Genomic DNA, 15,537 nt, shown 5'->3' on the forward strand with positions numbered 1-15,537 from the left:
GGGGGGATTAAGTGCATTTTTCTTAGCTGAAATAATATAGAAAACCTGGGTTTATCCTTCAGTGATGCTTCTACTATTCAAAAGAGGAGGAAACCTGGCAATGATCTCTGCAGAGGTTGGGAGCACACAATAATCTCCCCAGGAGCCCTGTACTCCCTGCTGTATGTTCTTCAAATTATTGATGACTGTGTGAATGCTGAACCCCACCCCATGGCACTGCATATTAATGTCCTGTCACACTGCTTGCTGTGGACAGCTGGGGGAAGAGCCTCTGCCCAGCCAAGCTGGAGAGCCAAACTGCAGAATTTTGGCACATTTCTTGATTCTCATAAAAATTGTGTCCTTAAAAGGCAGACACACGCTCTAATAATTGAATTTGTGATTGTCTAGGTCAATATTAGTGTCTGTCTTTGTTAGCATTAATCTCCTAATGTCTGCAACTGGTTTTAAAAGGAAACATATAGGAATATTCTGCTGGGTTTAGGTCCAAACAATAATAAAGTGATCCCAAATAAGTTCTTACGTGTGGGACACATTTTTAATGTCTAAAAAAAAAAAAAAAGGCAGATCTCATGTTTCACCTCATATCTTTTCTAGCATTCCCAGAGTCTGCCAGGTTGCTGCATTCATTCCCAGAAATAAAAGCTGTGACTTTAACAAATGCCAACTCTGGCAGCATCCAAATGTTCCCTGTCTCATTCATTAAATTAACTTGACCATGAAGAAATAAGTACTTAAAAGAAACATCAGTTGTTCATAAATGGCCATCTGCATGCATGTAAAAAATTAACTAAAATGCTACCCCTTTGTCTTAAGTGTATAAACAGATAAGAATGGGAAATTTTATGGTCTGAATCCCTTTTCACTCGATTTGATAGAGCTTGTGTCAAGAGTTATGTTTTATTGAGTAGCTGTCCTACCCACTAGGGTGTATTTTTTATGATGATCATTTTAATCATCTTCTTTCCTAAGGAAAATACTGTTGCTCCTATGAGGTTTCCAGTTTAAATTGAATCTGGAGAACCTACTGCAGGCACAAGTACAAAACCTGTGCCATCATCTCTAATGCTATTGAATGTTGGTAGGAGATAATATCTTAATAAATACAGAGGAATGAAGTACTGTGCAAACTGGTTTCATTTTTCATCTTGTTCTAGGGAGGAAATTAATCTTCTGTTTGTTGTGTGTAAGTCACCCATGAAGTGTGGGTATTCCAAGAGTTATTCCTTGTGTTGCCATCTTTCCAGATTCAGGAAATGGGATGTAATGAGTAGGCACTGGTCTCAGCAGGGATTTTAAAAGATATTTTAGCTAGGCAGAGGAGGAATTACAGGCTGGAGAAACGTGTCCTATCAGAAAGCTCTTTTAGTGGCTAAAACTGCCTAGAAATCAGAAACTCTGAAAAGCAGGATTTGTTTTGGAGGCAGTTGTCCATGTGAGTCACAACGAGCTCCAGAAAGCAAGCATTCAGTGAGAGTTTTAATAAATCTTATCATAAATCTTTAATGAAAGCTGAGCAGCTTTGGAGGCAGCTTGGGATTTTGCATCCAGAGAGCAGGAGCAGACCAATTGGAAGAAAGGCTCTTTCCGTGGTAGGTTAATCTTTTAAACTGTGATTAAGGGGAGTGTGATAAGGTCCTGGGGAGAATGTTCTTGGGCTGGGAATTCAAGATCCTTTGTCACTCACCTGAGTCATCCCTAAATGAGCTGGGATCTGTACTGGAATCTTCTTCAGGAACTAATGAGAATTATGGAATAATTTCCTGACACTGTATTGCGGACAGCCCAAAACTTAACCTTATGTTTTGGAGCTAACAAGCCATCGTCCTTTCCTTTCCTGTTGCTAACTGGCTTGCCAAACAAGACCCTTTGAGACTTGAAGCTTCTTCTAAAAGCAGCAGTTCTCATACATTTGAAAGATTTCTGCTCATCTAAGTTGCCTGTAGGGGAGGAAAAGGCTGGCAAGAAGTGTTTGCTGTGCTTAGTAAATGGTTTTATTAGCAACACTTGGGGATTCAGGAAAAAGGTAGGTGTGACTCACTTGAAAAGGAACTGAGTAAATTCATGCTGTTAATAATCCAGCTTTGTTAGAGGGACAGAAACGTTTACTTACTCATTCCCATGACTACTTTTTATTTGATGGTATCACAGGAAGTTATAAATTCACAGTTGTGTGTGCCTTGCAACTTTTTGATCTATACACTCTCATGGAAAAAGTTCTGATTTTTGCCATCCTCTCTCTGAGTTCCTCAAAACTCTGCCTGCATTTCTTTTCTTTACATAAAACTTCACTTTTCTCTGCCAGCCCACTCTCTCTTATTTAGATATTTATTTAAAGTATGAATACCTAAGAAGCAGCTCTGTATTTCCTTATGTCTTTATCCTATTCCTGGCAAAGGGGGCGTCCCAGTGTTAGGCTTGGCTTCTGCATGGGTGCTGCTGGATTATAAGTAGCACAGAAGAGAACAGCCACAGGACAGCCATCAGATGGTCTGCATTTTCTGCTGAATAAACATTTATGATCTCATCTTCATTAACAGTGAGGAGGAAAATGGCACTTCTTTTTTTTCCTCTATGGCAAGTTCACAACTTTATTTTATTTAGAAGGAGGTTCTGGCAAGGTTGAATTTGTTAGAAACTTCATTATCTGCTTGTCTTTGCTGTCTTTTCATCTGTGTGCTTTCTCAGTCCCTGTTCAGAGTCTAATCTGGAAAAAATATTGGGAAGTGTAACTTGTAGCAGCTGCTTTGCTCACTACAGCAGTCGTTATCACACTTAATAGTCATGACAGAAAACTGGCAAGTGGTATTTTAGGGTTCTGTCCAAGTCACACTCCAAGCAATGCTGAAGTGTATCTTTCTTCAGCCATCTATAAATGAGAGTTGCATGTCTATCACAGTGCTGAGTGAGTCTAATTTACTCTAATTATACAGCAGGAAGAACTTGCTTGCAGTCATCCCAGCTATAGCAGAATACAGCCACAGCCATCTGACTTATTTTCTTGGAGTTATTTTTCAGTTAACTTTTTCCCTCTCAAGCACACAGAAGAGACAGTGCCTTTGATGGGGAGACAGGGGAAATGTCTTCTTGTCCATCCTCTTGCAGAAAGCTGACCCATACTGGTAAAACAGGGTGCTCTTAAGGAGATGGATCACTCAGATCCTAGTTCTTTATAAGCATTATTTAGTACTGGTATCATCAGCTCTGCTTCCTCAAGAATAGAAGTGCTAAGTCAGTTGAAAAAAAGATGTCTGAGGGTACTAATTATGCAGACAAAAGTGCAAATGGGCCAGAGAGCCTAAAACAAAGAATGAGATAATGACTTCTTTGGCAGCCTGTATTTAGTATAAGTTGTAACTTTCCTTCCCCAACTAATCTTTGAGCTTCTCTTTTTCTTGTATTTAGAGGCTTTTTCCTTTTCTCTGTGTTTGCTGCAAAATAAAGAGGTAGTCTTACACATGGTGCCACATCCTCCTGCTGTCAGTGTTGTTTTCTAGGCTCAGCAGCATCTATCAAGGCTAATCAGTGATGGCTTTCTCCAGGGAGCTTTCCCTGGCAGAGCCTTGGAGGATGGCTCTGCCAATTTCTCACAGTTCTGCTTGGTGCCACACTGAGCATCTCCAGGTAGAATTTACATAGAAACAACCAAGCTGATCATGGTAAAATTAATGTTAAACCCAATTCAAACATGTTAAAATTCAGCAATTTGGTTCAAGGAATTTTAGTGGAAAACTTCCTAGTGTGTACTTCTAGGAAGCCATAGATTACCTATAGTTCTGCTCATCACTTAGCCAAACTACAGGAGAGAAAGAGAAATCAGAAGATAGTAATAACTCATGTGCCAAACCTCGCAGTGCAGGTACAAGTGCCATGTACAAGAAGACAAAAACATCCCCAATAGCCCTGCCTTTACTTCTAAAGAGTGAACAAAGGACATTTTCATAGATTGATTGAAGAGTCATGGAATCATTAAGATTGGAAAAGACCTCTAAGATCATCAGGTCCAGCTGCCAACCCAACACCACTGTGCCCACTAAACCATGTCCCTTTGTTTGAATTGATGTACTTCAGCTCCTTAGAAGTCATTTGACTGTTGCTCAAGAACTGGCCTCTTCTTCTCTAAATAATGAGAGTAAACACCACATTATAAAATATCTGTGTGGCTTGGATGCCCTTCAGTCTCTGTGCTGGGAAATAACAGGTCAAACCCTTGGGAAGGTCTATAATTTTTTTCTTCACAATAAGGAAATAAATACCATTGAAATCTGGGGGGAAAGGAGGAAAATGCCTTGAGCTAATAGTGACTCTGTGGCTGAAGATCCTGACAAGGATGCCCCTTTTTTGCATTGGCTGTGGCTGAGGTCTTAAGTGACTCTGAAGTTCAGATTTTTGTAGGAAATGTTTTCTCTCAAGCAATATTTGATGGCTTAAGGGTTGATCTTTCCTCAATTTTCTACCTAGCAGTAGATAAAATTTAAAAGCCCTTTCTGATGCTGAGACTGTGAAAGCAGTAGCTGGGGGCACTGTCAATCCAGGATAATGCCTCTAGTGACTCACTCTGAAATCCTGGCTTTCCTTCATGCCTTAGGAACCATGTCACTCCCAAGGCTTCTGGTGATTTTCCTTCCAGGAACTAACAATTCTAACCTTGAACTATGAATCTCACAAAGGAATTCTCAAGTAGAAGCTGTTTTCTGTCCATAACAAGCCGAGAGGATTACTGCTCCCAGTAGCTTTAGAGATGCCCAGTTATGAGCTCATACCTGATGAATTTCCCCATCTGCAGCTCAATCGCTGCAGTTTGTCCCAGCACAACCAGTTTAAGTGGGATGAGATTTCACAGCATGTGGAAAATTCACCTCTTCTTCTGAGGTTCAGCAGAAGCTGATGGCAGAGTTGGTGTTAACAGAGAGTAAAATCTTGGGTGTCATCTGACTGATACACAGACGTTACGCTGCTCCTCTACAAGAGGGAGGAGGTGCTGTCTCTGCTTATCCATTGGAACACTCCGCTCTCCTGCAGTGACTACTGAACCATCTAACAAACCCCACAGCTGCTGCAGGAACTCCATCCTGAAAGCTGCCTAGGCCCTGATAAATGCATCCATAGCCCCCCGCTGCCTGCCTGCCTCGTTCCAGTTGGGCTGTGGCTCCCCATGCAGATTGCTGGCTCTGCTTGTTTCTCTCTTTGGCAAGGCAACATGAGGTACATTAACTCACTTTGTGCCTTCTTTTGACATTGTAAAAATAGACACTGCATTACCATCTTTGTGAGGCTGAAGTTAAACTTGTCTTCTCCATGCTTTCACTTTGGGTGCTGTTATGACACAATGCTCACAGCCATTCCATCTGACAGCTACTGAGCCATGAAGCCGTGGGAAGGTTAGTGTCAGGTGCCTTCCAGTGAGGGATTGTGGCAAATAACCTCTCTTCAGAAATCCTTTGTGATCTGGCTATTGCCCTTTGAGTATTTGGTTGATAGTCAGTCCTGCAGTTGTATAACCTAAGACAGATGAGGAAATAAAAGCACAAAGAATTGCTACCCACTTAAAAATTTATAGTGATGGATTCAGACATTTAATCATTCCACTGCAGGAGAAAAGCTGCCTGGAAGCTGCGAGTCGATGGTGAATTGCTCTTCTCTCATTTCTCTCCAGCACTCTTATAAATGTCACTAAGTGCAGCCTTCCTTTACAACAAGTAGTTTCTTCCCTGCCAAGCCTGACAAGCGGGTTTCACGTGTTACTTGTTTTATTTTCCAGCATGTTTCAATAACTCTGGGTTGACAGCATGATTGCTTTCCTAATGGTGATTTGTAATCCTCTACAGTTGAGCTGTGTTTTATGTTGACAGTGCGGGAAGCAAAAAACCTAATTCCCATGGATCCAAATGGACTTTCAGATCCTTATGTTAAACTGAAGCTCATCCCAGATCCTAAGAACGAAAGCAAACAAAAAACAAAAACCATCCGTTCCACTCTGAACCCAGACTGGAATGAGTCCTTCACGTTGTAAGTTTGATGCCTTTTCATGGAGAGTCTTTGTATGCATTGAATGATTTATTCCAGCCTTGCCTTGAAAACTCCTCCTCATTTCTCTCCTTTTTCAGTAAATTAAAGCCTACAGACAAGGATCGACGGTTGTCCGTGGAGGTGTGGGACTGGGATCGAACAACCAGGAATGATTTCATGGGATCCCTTTCATTTGGGGTATCAGAGCTGATGAAAATGCCAGCCAGTGGATGGTAAGAGTTTCTGAAAAGAGAGAAGGAGAGAATACACCCCAACACCTTTAAAACCAATATTTTTCTTCTATATAGTCTACCTTCTTGGGAGCTTTTCACTGTATCTCGGGCTATAAATTCACTGAAAATGTAACTCAACCTAGGAAACATGACGCTGTATATAACAAAGGGGGATAATAAAAGGAGTGTGGTGTAGATGCAAAATTCTGCTGGAGCCAGGAGCTGCTGCAAGCTCAATCCTGTGTACACAGTCTTGTGATAGGAATTTTATTTTTATCTCAAATATGATGTATTCATTACTAAGTGTATCATGTTATATATAGCTCTGCAACTTCAAAGTACATGGGAACTGGTTTCAGAAAATGCCTTCTGATTGTCTACCAAGCTAGGGGTTGAACTCATCCCATCTTCTCAAAAAGTAAATTCATCAAAGATCATTGTTTTGGGGTGTAGAAACACTGGAGACAGGGGTTCTTCAGGGTGGGGGTCTCCTATTATACCATAGGATGGGTGGGAAGAGTTCCCTTGTCTGTTAAACTGCCTTGGTAGATAAGCTCAGGTTTAAAGATCTAAATCTAAGTTAAAAACATTCTGTTTCTAATTTGGTTTAGATCTTTGGAAGTAGTTCTTCACCACACCTGAGACATTGATGCAAGCAACTCAATTCAGATTTTAAACCTAACAGGAATTAAACTGCAGAGTCACCATTAGTTTTGTTTTGGTTTTCCACAGGTACAAGTTGCTGAATCAAGAAGAAGGTGAATATTATAATGTCCCAATTCCAGATGCTGATGAAGATGGAAACGCCGAACTCCGGCAGAAGTTTGAGGTGAGGGTAAAACACAAATGGGAGCAGCTCTGCCTTACATTTTGCACTGGATTCCAATTCAAAAAGAAGCCTCTTAGAAGCTGTGTGTTAGAGTCTGTGTTTCTGTTGCCTGTCGCAGCAGTAGGTGCCTTTGGGCTTCTTGAGGATGGACCAAATGGTTTCCTTCAGCAGTGGTATCATTGTTCTGACATTTCTCTGCTATGACACTTAAAAATTGGTATTTTCAAATATTTTATGTCAAGTAGATGTAAAGATTTCAATGTCTTTTTGTGCTTACTGCAGAATCTACCAGCTGTTGTCACTGGTATCTGCATTAGTTGACAAATGGAATTCTCAGAAACAGGTTTTTAATACTTTAGAAAGTTTAACTCTCAGTGCCTTTTGCTATTTAAAGAAAATATTTACAATGTTAATTGCTGTTCAGATCTTTGTAGAAGGTTGGCATCTGAAATTCTGATCGCTTTAATGTGGGTATGGAGGTTTTTAAGGATAAGAGATGGTAGTTATGAACAGAAAAGAAACCCTCAAGGAATACTTGCTGCAGTCTTCTTGCCTAGTGTGGTGCAGATTGGAGTGGTTGGTAGCCACAAGCATGGTCTCACCATGCTGTGCAGAGCAGACTGAGCCAGCAGCTCTGCCTCTTCTGACAACTGCAGCTGATACTGCAGCAAAATATTTGCTGGCCATTGAACCCAGCAACAGGAAAGGTGTAGTTTGGAGAGGGAGGTGTTTTGGTAATGATTGTACTGGATCCAACTCATCTGACTTGACTGCTTTTTTCCAGCTGCATACACAATATTGGATGTGAAAGATTCCAATCCACAGTATTGTTCTCTTTTGTTCTGGTTTAACATTTACTACCTTACTCTAGCTGTTTATCCAAAAAAAAAAGTAATTAATGTACCTATTGTGCATAAACAAACACTTAACACCTGTTCTTTTCAACCTGAAATGGCCATTTTTTATGTTCACCATCAGGCAGAATCCTACATTGTTATTATAAAAGATGGGTTAACCCAAGAAAGTGAGGAAAAACGGCACATGTTCAACTTGCAAGGAGGAAAAACAAAAGGTGCATCAATTTCTTCTGAACACATTTGGATCAGCTACCATACTTTTGTCTGCAGCATGAACTATGATTTTTTTTGTTGTACATTTGAGAAGTATTTGAATCTCCATTCCATTTTCTTTTCTTTACAGTTGTGACCTGACCAGTGTGATTTTTATTTTGCTGCACCAGGTCATTTCCTAGTCAAGATCATATTTGCTTTTTATCCTCCTTAGACAGTATAGCTTCAGAAGGAAATTTTTTCACCCCCTGCATGTCTCTGTGCAATATACAGAGTCTGGAATTTGGTGGATTTGTGTATGTTGGTGATAGAACTGTAGAAACCTACCTGTTTTTTCTCAGGACAGAGACAGCACAAAGACAAATGACTAAAATGATTAATTTTCAAATGTCAGTTATTATCTGCAGTATGTTTGCATATTGGATTTGCAATCTCTTAGGGTTTGGGTGTGGTTTTTTTTTCTTCTTAATCCTACTATAAATACATTGGTCAAAGACAGGGTTTGTCTGTGTCCTGCAATGAAGTGGAACAGAAATCCTGAGAGGTTGAATCATGTAAAGCTACTGGACTGGCTCCCAGAAATGGCAGCTTCACATAGGGTCAGCTCTGCCTCAGGAATAATTAGTCTGTCTCAAAGACTAATTAGTTCAGCTTCAGCACTGTGTCTTTGAGGCTTCCCTTCTTCTGGAGGTAGCTTGGTGGATGCTATTTTAGTGGTCTGAATTAATCAAGGAAAGGGAATAGGTTGTCAGTGAGCATAGGGTCTCTAGGAATATCATTTACAGAGCTGCATAATGAACAGTTTTAAAAAGAAGTGATGCTGGATGGGAATTTTGGGAGCCAAAGAAAACTTGCAATTAGAACTAGACCAAGGGTAATGCTATGCAGTATTACATGGTCAAAGGGTTTAGAATCAGCCTCTCACTCTCTCTCGGATTTTAACCCATGAGAAGGGAAGCAGCACCCTCCAAGTAATGTCCTTACTTGGTTTCAAGGGGAATTACTGCAATGGCTGATGAAAGTTAACAGCACAGGTGTCTGAATGGTAGTGTTTCACTTATTAGCTATTCTGGTATGGTACAGAAGTGGTGCTAACTCTGATCATCTTTTGCATTATTTTTCTTCTGCTTTGTATCTTGGCTGACATAGCCATTTTATTTTAGACACCCTATACTAAAGAAAAAGTAGATAGCACTGAGAAGCAGGCTGCTATTTGTGATTTAGTGACATCATCTACATAAATATTTTCCCCATTATGAAATCAACTTTGAAACCTTACAGGAAGAAGATTGCAGATCTTGACTGCCATTTTACTAGGGGAGTGTATTTGTCAAGAATATTAAGAACAGAGATAAACCAAGAGGTCATGAATGGCTATCTTCTCATTTATCAGTTACAGCAAAGAGTAACTTCAGAGGCCTTGCTAATCAAGTCTGTGTTTGTGGTGCTTGGTCTACTTTTCAATATATGACAGTGTGATTGATATCCAAGCTACCCTGATTTAATCTGGAGTACAAAATTACAACTATTCCAACCAAAATATTGCTTTACAAGTAGCAGATGCTTAAAATGAATAATGGTGGTCTTCAGAGTACAGACCTTTATACAAACCTAAGCTAGGCAAGAGTAGAGAAACTCCAGGATGAGAACTCTATTGCTTTATATTAAGCAAAAAGAAGAATATTTTCAGGTTATAAAAGATCAGGGAACTGGTAGATGTGAAATTTCCAAAATTAAACCCCAACATCTAAAACATTCTTAAAAACAACTTTGCCCTTCTAGAATCACAGAATGGCTTGAGTTGGAAGGGACCCTAAAGATCATCTAGTTCCAACCCCCCTGCCATAGGCAGGGACACCTCCTACCAGACCAGGTTGCTCAAATCAAAACTAAATCATCTGAAATTTAGAAATATGCTTAGTAGAATCACTACAAGCACACAGGAGCCATCTCCTGTTAAATCCATGAGCATTCTTGAAACATCTGTCCCTGTCTGTAGTTCAACAGACATCTTAAAAGATTTGGTCTCCAGCTCTCATTGATTTCCAGCTGTTTACACAATCCTATCACATCCTTCTAGCTCCACTTTAACAACCCAGACTTCTTACTTAAACATAGTTATTAGTCACTGAAATCTCATTGGTGTGGTGCTGTAGCTTTACTTACTGGACCTTCTGGCACAGGGTCTTGTAAGTCATTGATTCAATGAAAATCTACCATAAAATAGCTTATTATAAATAAGTAAATAGTAGATTCCAACATTCTCTTCACTTGCATTGATAATTGAACAGTAAAACCTTATTTGTCATGAGAGAAGGTTTCCTCATGACCCATTCTGCCAGATCTAAACCAGCTGAAGATTTACCAGCTGCCTTCTGCCCAGTAGTTGTAGATCTATCCTAGAAATGGGACTAGATTTGGAAACAGAAGAGAAGAGAGCTGAAGGGAACGATGGTTTCATTAATGGAATCACTCAGTGACCTCACTAATTATTATGAGATTTTGTTGCAAGGATTTTTCTTTGGATATACTCTGTGGTACCTATAAGAAGTTTTCCAGTATATAGAAATTGAAGTATGTTACCCAGATTTTAATTAATCTCTGTATTTTTTGGGTCCCACCTATCACTACAATTTAACAAGTCATTTATCTGCTCATTTAGCAGTGTGATTAAATCAGTCTTCAGTGATTTATAGATGATACATCAGCATTAATATTTAGAGATAAAAATATACTGCTGGAGGAAGTGGAGGCAGGATAAAAATCTGTCACTGTTTTTCATTTGGTTTTAACCTTTGGTTGTGAATTTTCTCCCCAGAATGGGATTATTTGTGGCCATCTCAAAACGAAACTGCTTTCTCAACAGGCACATTCAGAATAATTGGAGCTGCTCCAATAATTGTCCATGCTGAGGTTGCCATGGGAACCCCCAACAGTCCCAGGTGGCTCCATGGACCCAAACTAGCAAATCTTTCATTTGCAGGAGCTACTATTTCTCATGTATGGATTTTCCTTTTAGAGGATTTTGCTAGGCAAAGCAAAAAGCAGAATATTGAGATAATGTCACCTTGTATTTTTCACACCTGGTTGTGATTTGGGCAGCAAGATGATTTTGCCATTTAAGGCATTGTTCTGGTTTAGTTGGGTTTGGGTGGGTTTGTTTGTTTGTTTTGTTTTAATTTTTATTTGGGGAAGAGAAATGTGCAAATTGTAAAACTTTGGTGGAAGGCATTTATTTCAGTTTTTTATCAAGCCCTTTTCCCTGTCGTTTACTGCTTAGTAAAGCACTTTGTATTTAACCATCACCTTAGAGGAATAGCAGGGTGATCCTGGCTTACAAGTAGGCTGAGTAATTATTCTGCCTGTGCCCTTCTTTCCACAGTACCATCACAGCAAATGTTATTAAAAACATAAAGCAGCTGTTATGGTCCATATCAGTGATTTATTTTTTAACTTTTTTTAATTAAAACAAGAACAGAGAAGCTCTAATCCTTCTGTGTGGATACATTTACCCGGCTCAAAGTATATTAAGTGATGGGAACAATCACAGTCAGCTTTGGTAATTGGAGTGATCCAAGCAAGTTGTTATGAGGGAATAGGTTGCTGCTCATATAATCTTCATTTTAAGGCATCTGTGGGGAAGACATGTAATGGTCCTCTTAAGATGTCAGGCATTTTCTTTTCTTCTAATCATTTTCTTCAGTGTAGCTCTCAGTATGGTGTTCAGTAGAATCCAAATCATCCCCTTGTAAGGTTCCTGAGAGAGCTCAGGCTGCTGTCCCCGCTGTGGGAGTCCGTGTGGGGCCATTCTGGTGGACCTTGGGAAGAGCTTCCTTGGGGACACAGATCCACATCTACTGCTGTGGCTGCCACCTTGGAATTGTGTTGATGTTAGAGATTTCAGCTGAGGCATCAGGTGCCAGCAGCTTTTCAAGGCTGTTAGCTTTGTACTGTTCTATTTCATTAAGTGAATAGCAATGAAATCACTCCTCGATAAGATGACATTATTCAGATAATTACTCATTTCAGAAATATATTACATATTTCTGACAAATAATTACCAGTTGGGGTTGATAAAAGCAGGGACCATTTTCATCTATTAGTTGACATCTTGGGCCAGATCCATAGACCCATATGTAGTAAGGAGGCAGGCAGAATACTCAGGAAAGGTGCCCAGACTGGCTCTATGCTCTGTTTCCAGTCTCCTCTTTCTGGGACTGATCCAGGTACTTGATAAACCACCCAGGAGCAGCTCTTACCCAGGAGTCCAGTTGCCTGTTGGGCTCTTTTTGCTGCCAAGAGGTGCTGTGATCTGGCTGTGCAGTGTTTCCCAAGGACTGTGGCTGGTAGGGGTGGAGACCCCATGCTGCCACTTTGGCCCTTCTCAGGTTATCATTGCTTGAGTTATGGTTTCAGCTGCTCTGTGCTAGTGGAACTGCTGATGAAGGCTGTGCAGAAGCTAGACCCATAGTTTTCCTTTAAACAGATTGAAACATAAGGAAAGAGGAATCAGAGTTCAGAACAAGGTGGATATTGTATCTGAAAATTGGAAGTGTACAGTCAGCAGTGACATTTTGGTGACATCTTGGTGCTTCTAAACATAACTATTATTATGAACCTAAAGAAAATGACTTTTAAAATGCCTTACCATTTAAATAGAAGAACAGGGACAATGTGGTGCTTGGCCATCAGGCTTGGTTATAAATACCTGGAACCTCTCCAGTGACGCAGGAGCTGGAGATATTTCTGCTTCTGATGTGCTACTAAACTCCTCCAGTACACAGGACAGGTTTAGTTCGACCAAACTTGGGTGTTAATTCTTGTGCAGACACAAATTTATGAGCAAATAACCTATCTTGGGCCATAAATAGATTGTATACAGAACCAACATTTCTTGCACCATCAGGCCTCTTGTTGGGACAGGTCTGCTGGTGTTAAATTATGTTTGAAAATGTCCCCAGATTGCAAGGCAAATTAAAACTTCCTGCTGAGTTTCAGTGTTGTGACAGTCCAGCACTAGAGAAACCTCTTTAGTTAGCATTCCCTCTCTGAACACCAGTACACCATTTTGTAGAATCACAGAAGGGTTTGGGTTGGAAAGGACCTTTAAAGGTCACCTCGTCCAAGCCACCTGCAAGGGAGGTGACCAGGGACATCTGCAACTAGATCAAGGTTGCTCGGAGCCCCATCCAACCCGACCTGGAATATTTCCAGGGATGGAGCATCTACCACCTCTCTGGGCAACCTGTGTCAGTGGGCAGCCTCTTTGTTCCACTTCAGGTACTCAGATCTTTAACACTCCCTTTAGTTTTATTCCTTTAAAAGCAGTTTCTGGCTGCTTTATTAGAAAGGAGGAGGATGGTACTTGCTGCAGTAATGGGGCCTCTTTTTTGCTGATATTCACAACAGTTTTAGGTCAAAGACACATTTTCGTTCTTTGCTTTAATCAATGGCCAGGACATCCCAGAACCGTTCTAATTCTGAGCTGGAGGCTGTTTGAATATGCTGCAGTTGCATAGCCAAGACCTTAGCAGGAGACTCCAGGGAGTGTTTCAGTAACTTCTAAAGAACCCAGTGAGTTTTCTAACTAAATATTATATTTTCAATTAAAAAAACAACAACAACAATAAAACCCCCTAAAACAAACCTGTAGAGAAGCTTGTGATTTTGCTAATTTGTGACTTAAACTCTTCTTGTCTCTGTGTAAAAGCCCTGTAAGGGCTGTGAGGGAGACATTTCTTTGAAGTCTGAATGATGGGGATGGTTTTGCCCCAGTTACTCTTTTTTTTTTATCTCTGTATAAACCCTATGCTTTCCCATTTTGAAGCAATACCTTGTGACTTCAGGCAGTTCAGCAAAGGTGACATGGAAAAGAGAAATAATGTTGCTGACACTTGAAATTGTAGAAGAAAAGATTAAATTGACTTTCCAGGAAGCAGATACTAAGCTACACTGAAATCATGACCAGCCAAAATATCACTGGCACATCAATCCACGCTCGTTCTGTGTATAGAGATATAAAAAGAAGAGCTGCTTTTTTTGGCTGTGGCACTCGTTCCTATTTTTAAATTGTGCATATTTAATCATTAGAGAATGGTTTGCAGCATTATAGAGATGCTGTTAGATGTCTCCATCTGTTCTATACTCTAGTTTGGCATGGGGAATTCCCATATGCAGTTATCCGGAGCTTTCCCATCCACTCAGAACTAGAGAACTTGAAATTTCTTCACCAGCTGACATACATTTCTGGTCTCAGTTCGTGATTTCTAGAAGGCTTTTCTCAGTCTGTGTGTTGTGATTTGAGGTGAAGAATATACACAGAAAATCCTACTGGCAGCAGGGATTTCTTTATCCCTTATGGAAAGGTTAAATCTCTGTCTCAAAACAAGTCAAAAGAAAAAATCAAGCCCAACTGTGCTGTGCTGTCACCCCTCTGCAGTGCTCATTAGTCATGAAGGGCCCAGACCACACACACCTGGACATGCATTTAGCTTTGTGCATTGCAGTGGATTGACAACAGGAGGAATGTTCCATGCATGAAGCATATGTATGCACAAGGCTGAGGTTAACATTGTCCAGCAGCTGCGTGGAGACCTGCGCTTCACCGTGCTCTGCCGGAGCGTGCTGCTGTTGGGGTGATTAACACCATGAGTTCCTCTTTGTGATTCTTCTGTGCATAGCAGATGTGTCCATTTCTGTATTCTTGCTGCTGTGTCTTTGTTTGTTTACTTCTGCTACTAATTGTTGTTGCTTTGCTTTGCCAGCCCTTCACTAATGAAGCAGTGTTTCTCCCTTTCCTGTCTCTTCCAGGACTGTCATGTAAATATCCACTTCTTCAAGGTAGTTTTTTCTTTGGTGTTCTTCTACACCTTTTTCTTCACACACTCCTCTCTACCAATGTTTGAAGTTTACTAAATTCAACCTCATCTTCACCATGTTTTAAGGATGCACTTGAGTTCCACCCTTCCCCCCCCCAGATTAAGATTTCTAATGGTTAAAAAAAGCAATTGAAATATGAATCTCCCATAAGTGGTCACAAAGTACTCCCCAGATTAGAAGTTTGCATGCAAAAAAGGGTTCATCAGCCCTCAACAGATGCAATGCTCCTTTCCTCTTGAAGGAAACAGTTAAATGAATGCCACCTGCTCATGGAAAATGGTGCATCTTTAATTTGAAAACCACTCATGGAACTTTAAATAACTTCCATGGATCAAATGATGCTCATGTTCACTGTATATTGAAACAGATAAGCCTACATGATACAGCATGCATGGTTTATGATATAATACACTAGATATATTGCCACATGCTAGTTGGAGTATATTATATCATAACACCTATTACCTACATGCACAGCTGCTCTGGTAGCTGAAATACCAATTTTCACCTCTTTACT

General features: G+C 40.3%; 1 protein-coding gene across 1 annotated transcript in view; it reads left to right on the forward strand.

Annotated features, from left to right (window-relative positions):
* Nucleotides 1-15,537, forward strand: part of PRKCA (protein kinase C alpha) — a 149,711-nt gene that overhangs the window by 102,560 nt on the left and 31,614 nt on the right. The window contains exons 6-8 of the mRNA XM_054394006.1: nt 5,853-6,009; nt 6,108-6,242; nt 6,975-7,071. Of these exons, the coding sequence (XP_054249981.1) occupies nt 5,853-6,009; nt 6,108-6,242; nt 6,975-7,071 (389 nt within the window). The remainder of the gene's footprint in view (nt 1-5,852; nt 6,010-6,107; nt 6,243-6,974; nt 7,072-15,537) is intronic.

The sequence above is a fragment of the Indicator indicator genome, chromosome 29 (genome assembly GCF_027791375.1).
Source record: "Indicator indicator isolate 239-I01 chromosome 29, UM_Iind_1.1, whole genome shotgun sequence".
Taxonomy (NCBI): Eukaryota; Metazoa; Chordata; class Aves; order Piciformes; family Indicatoridae; genus Indicator; species Indicator indicator.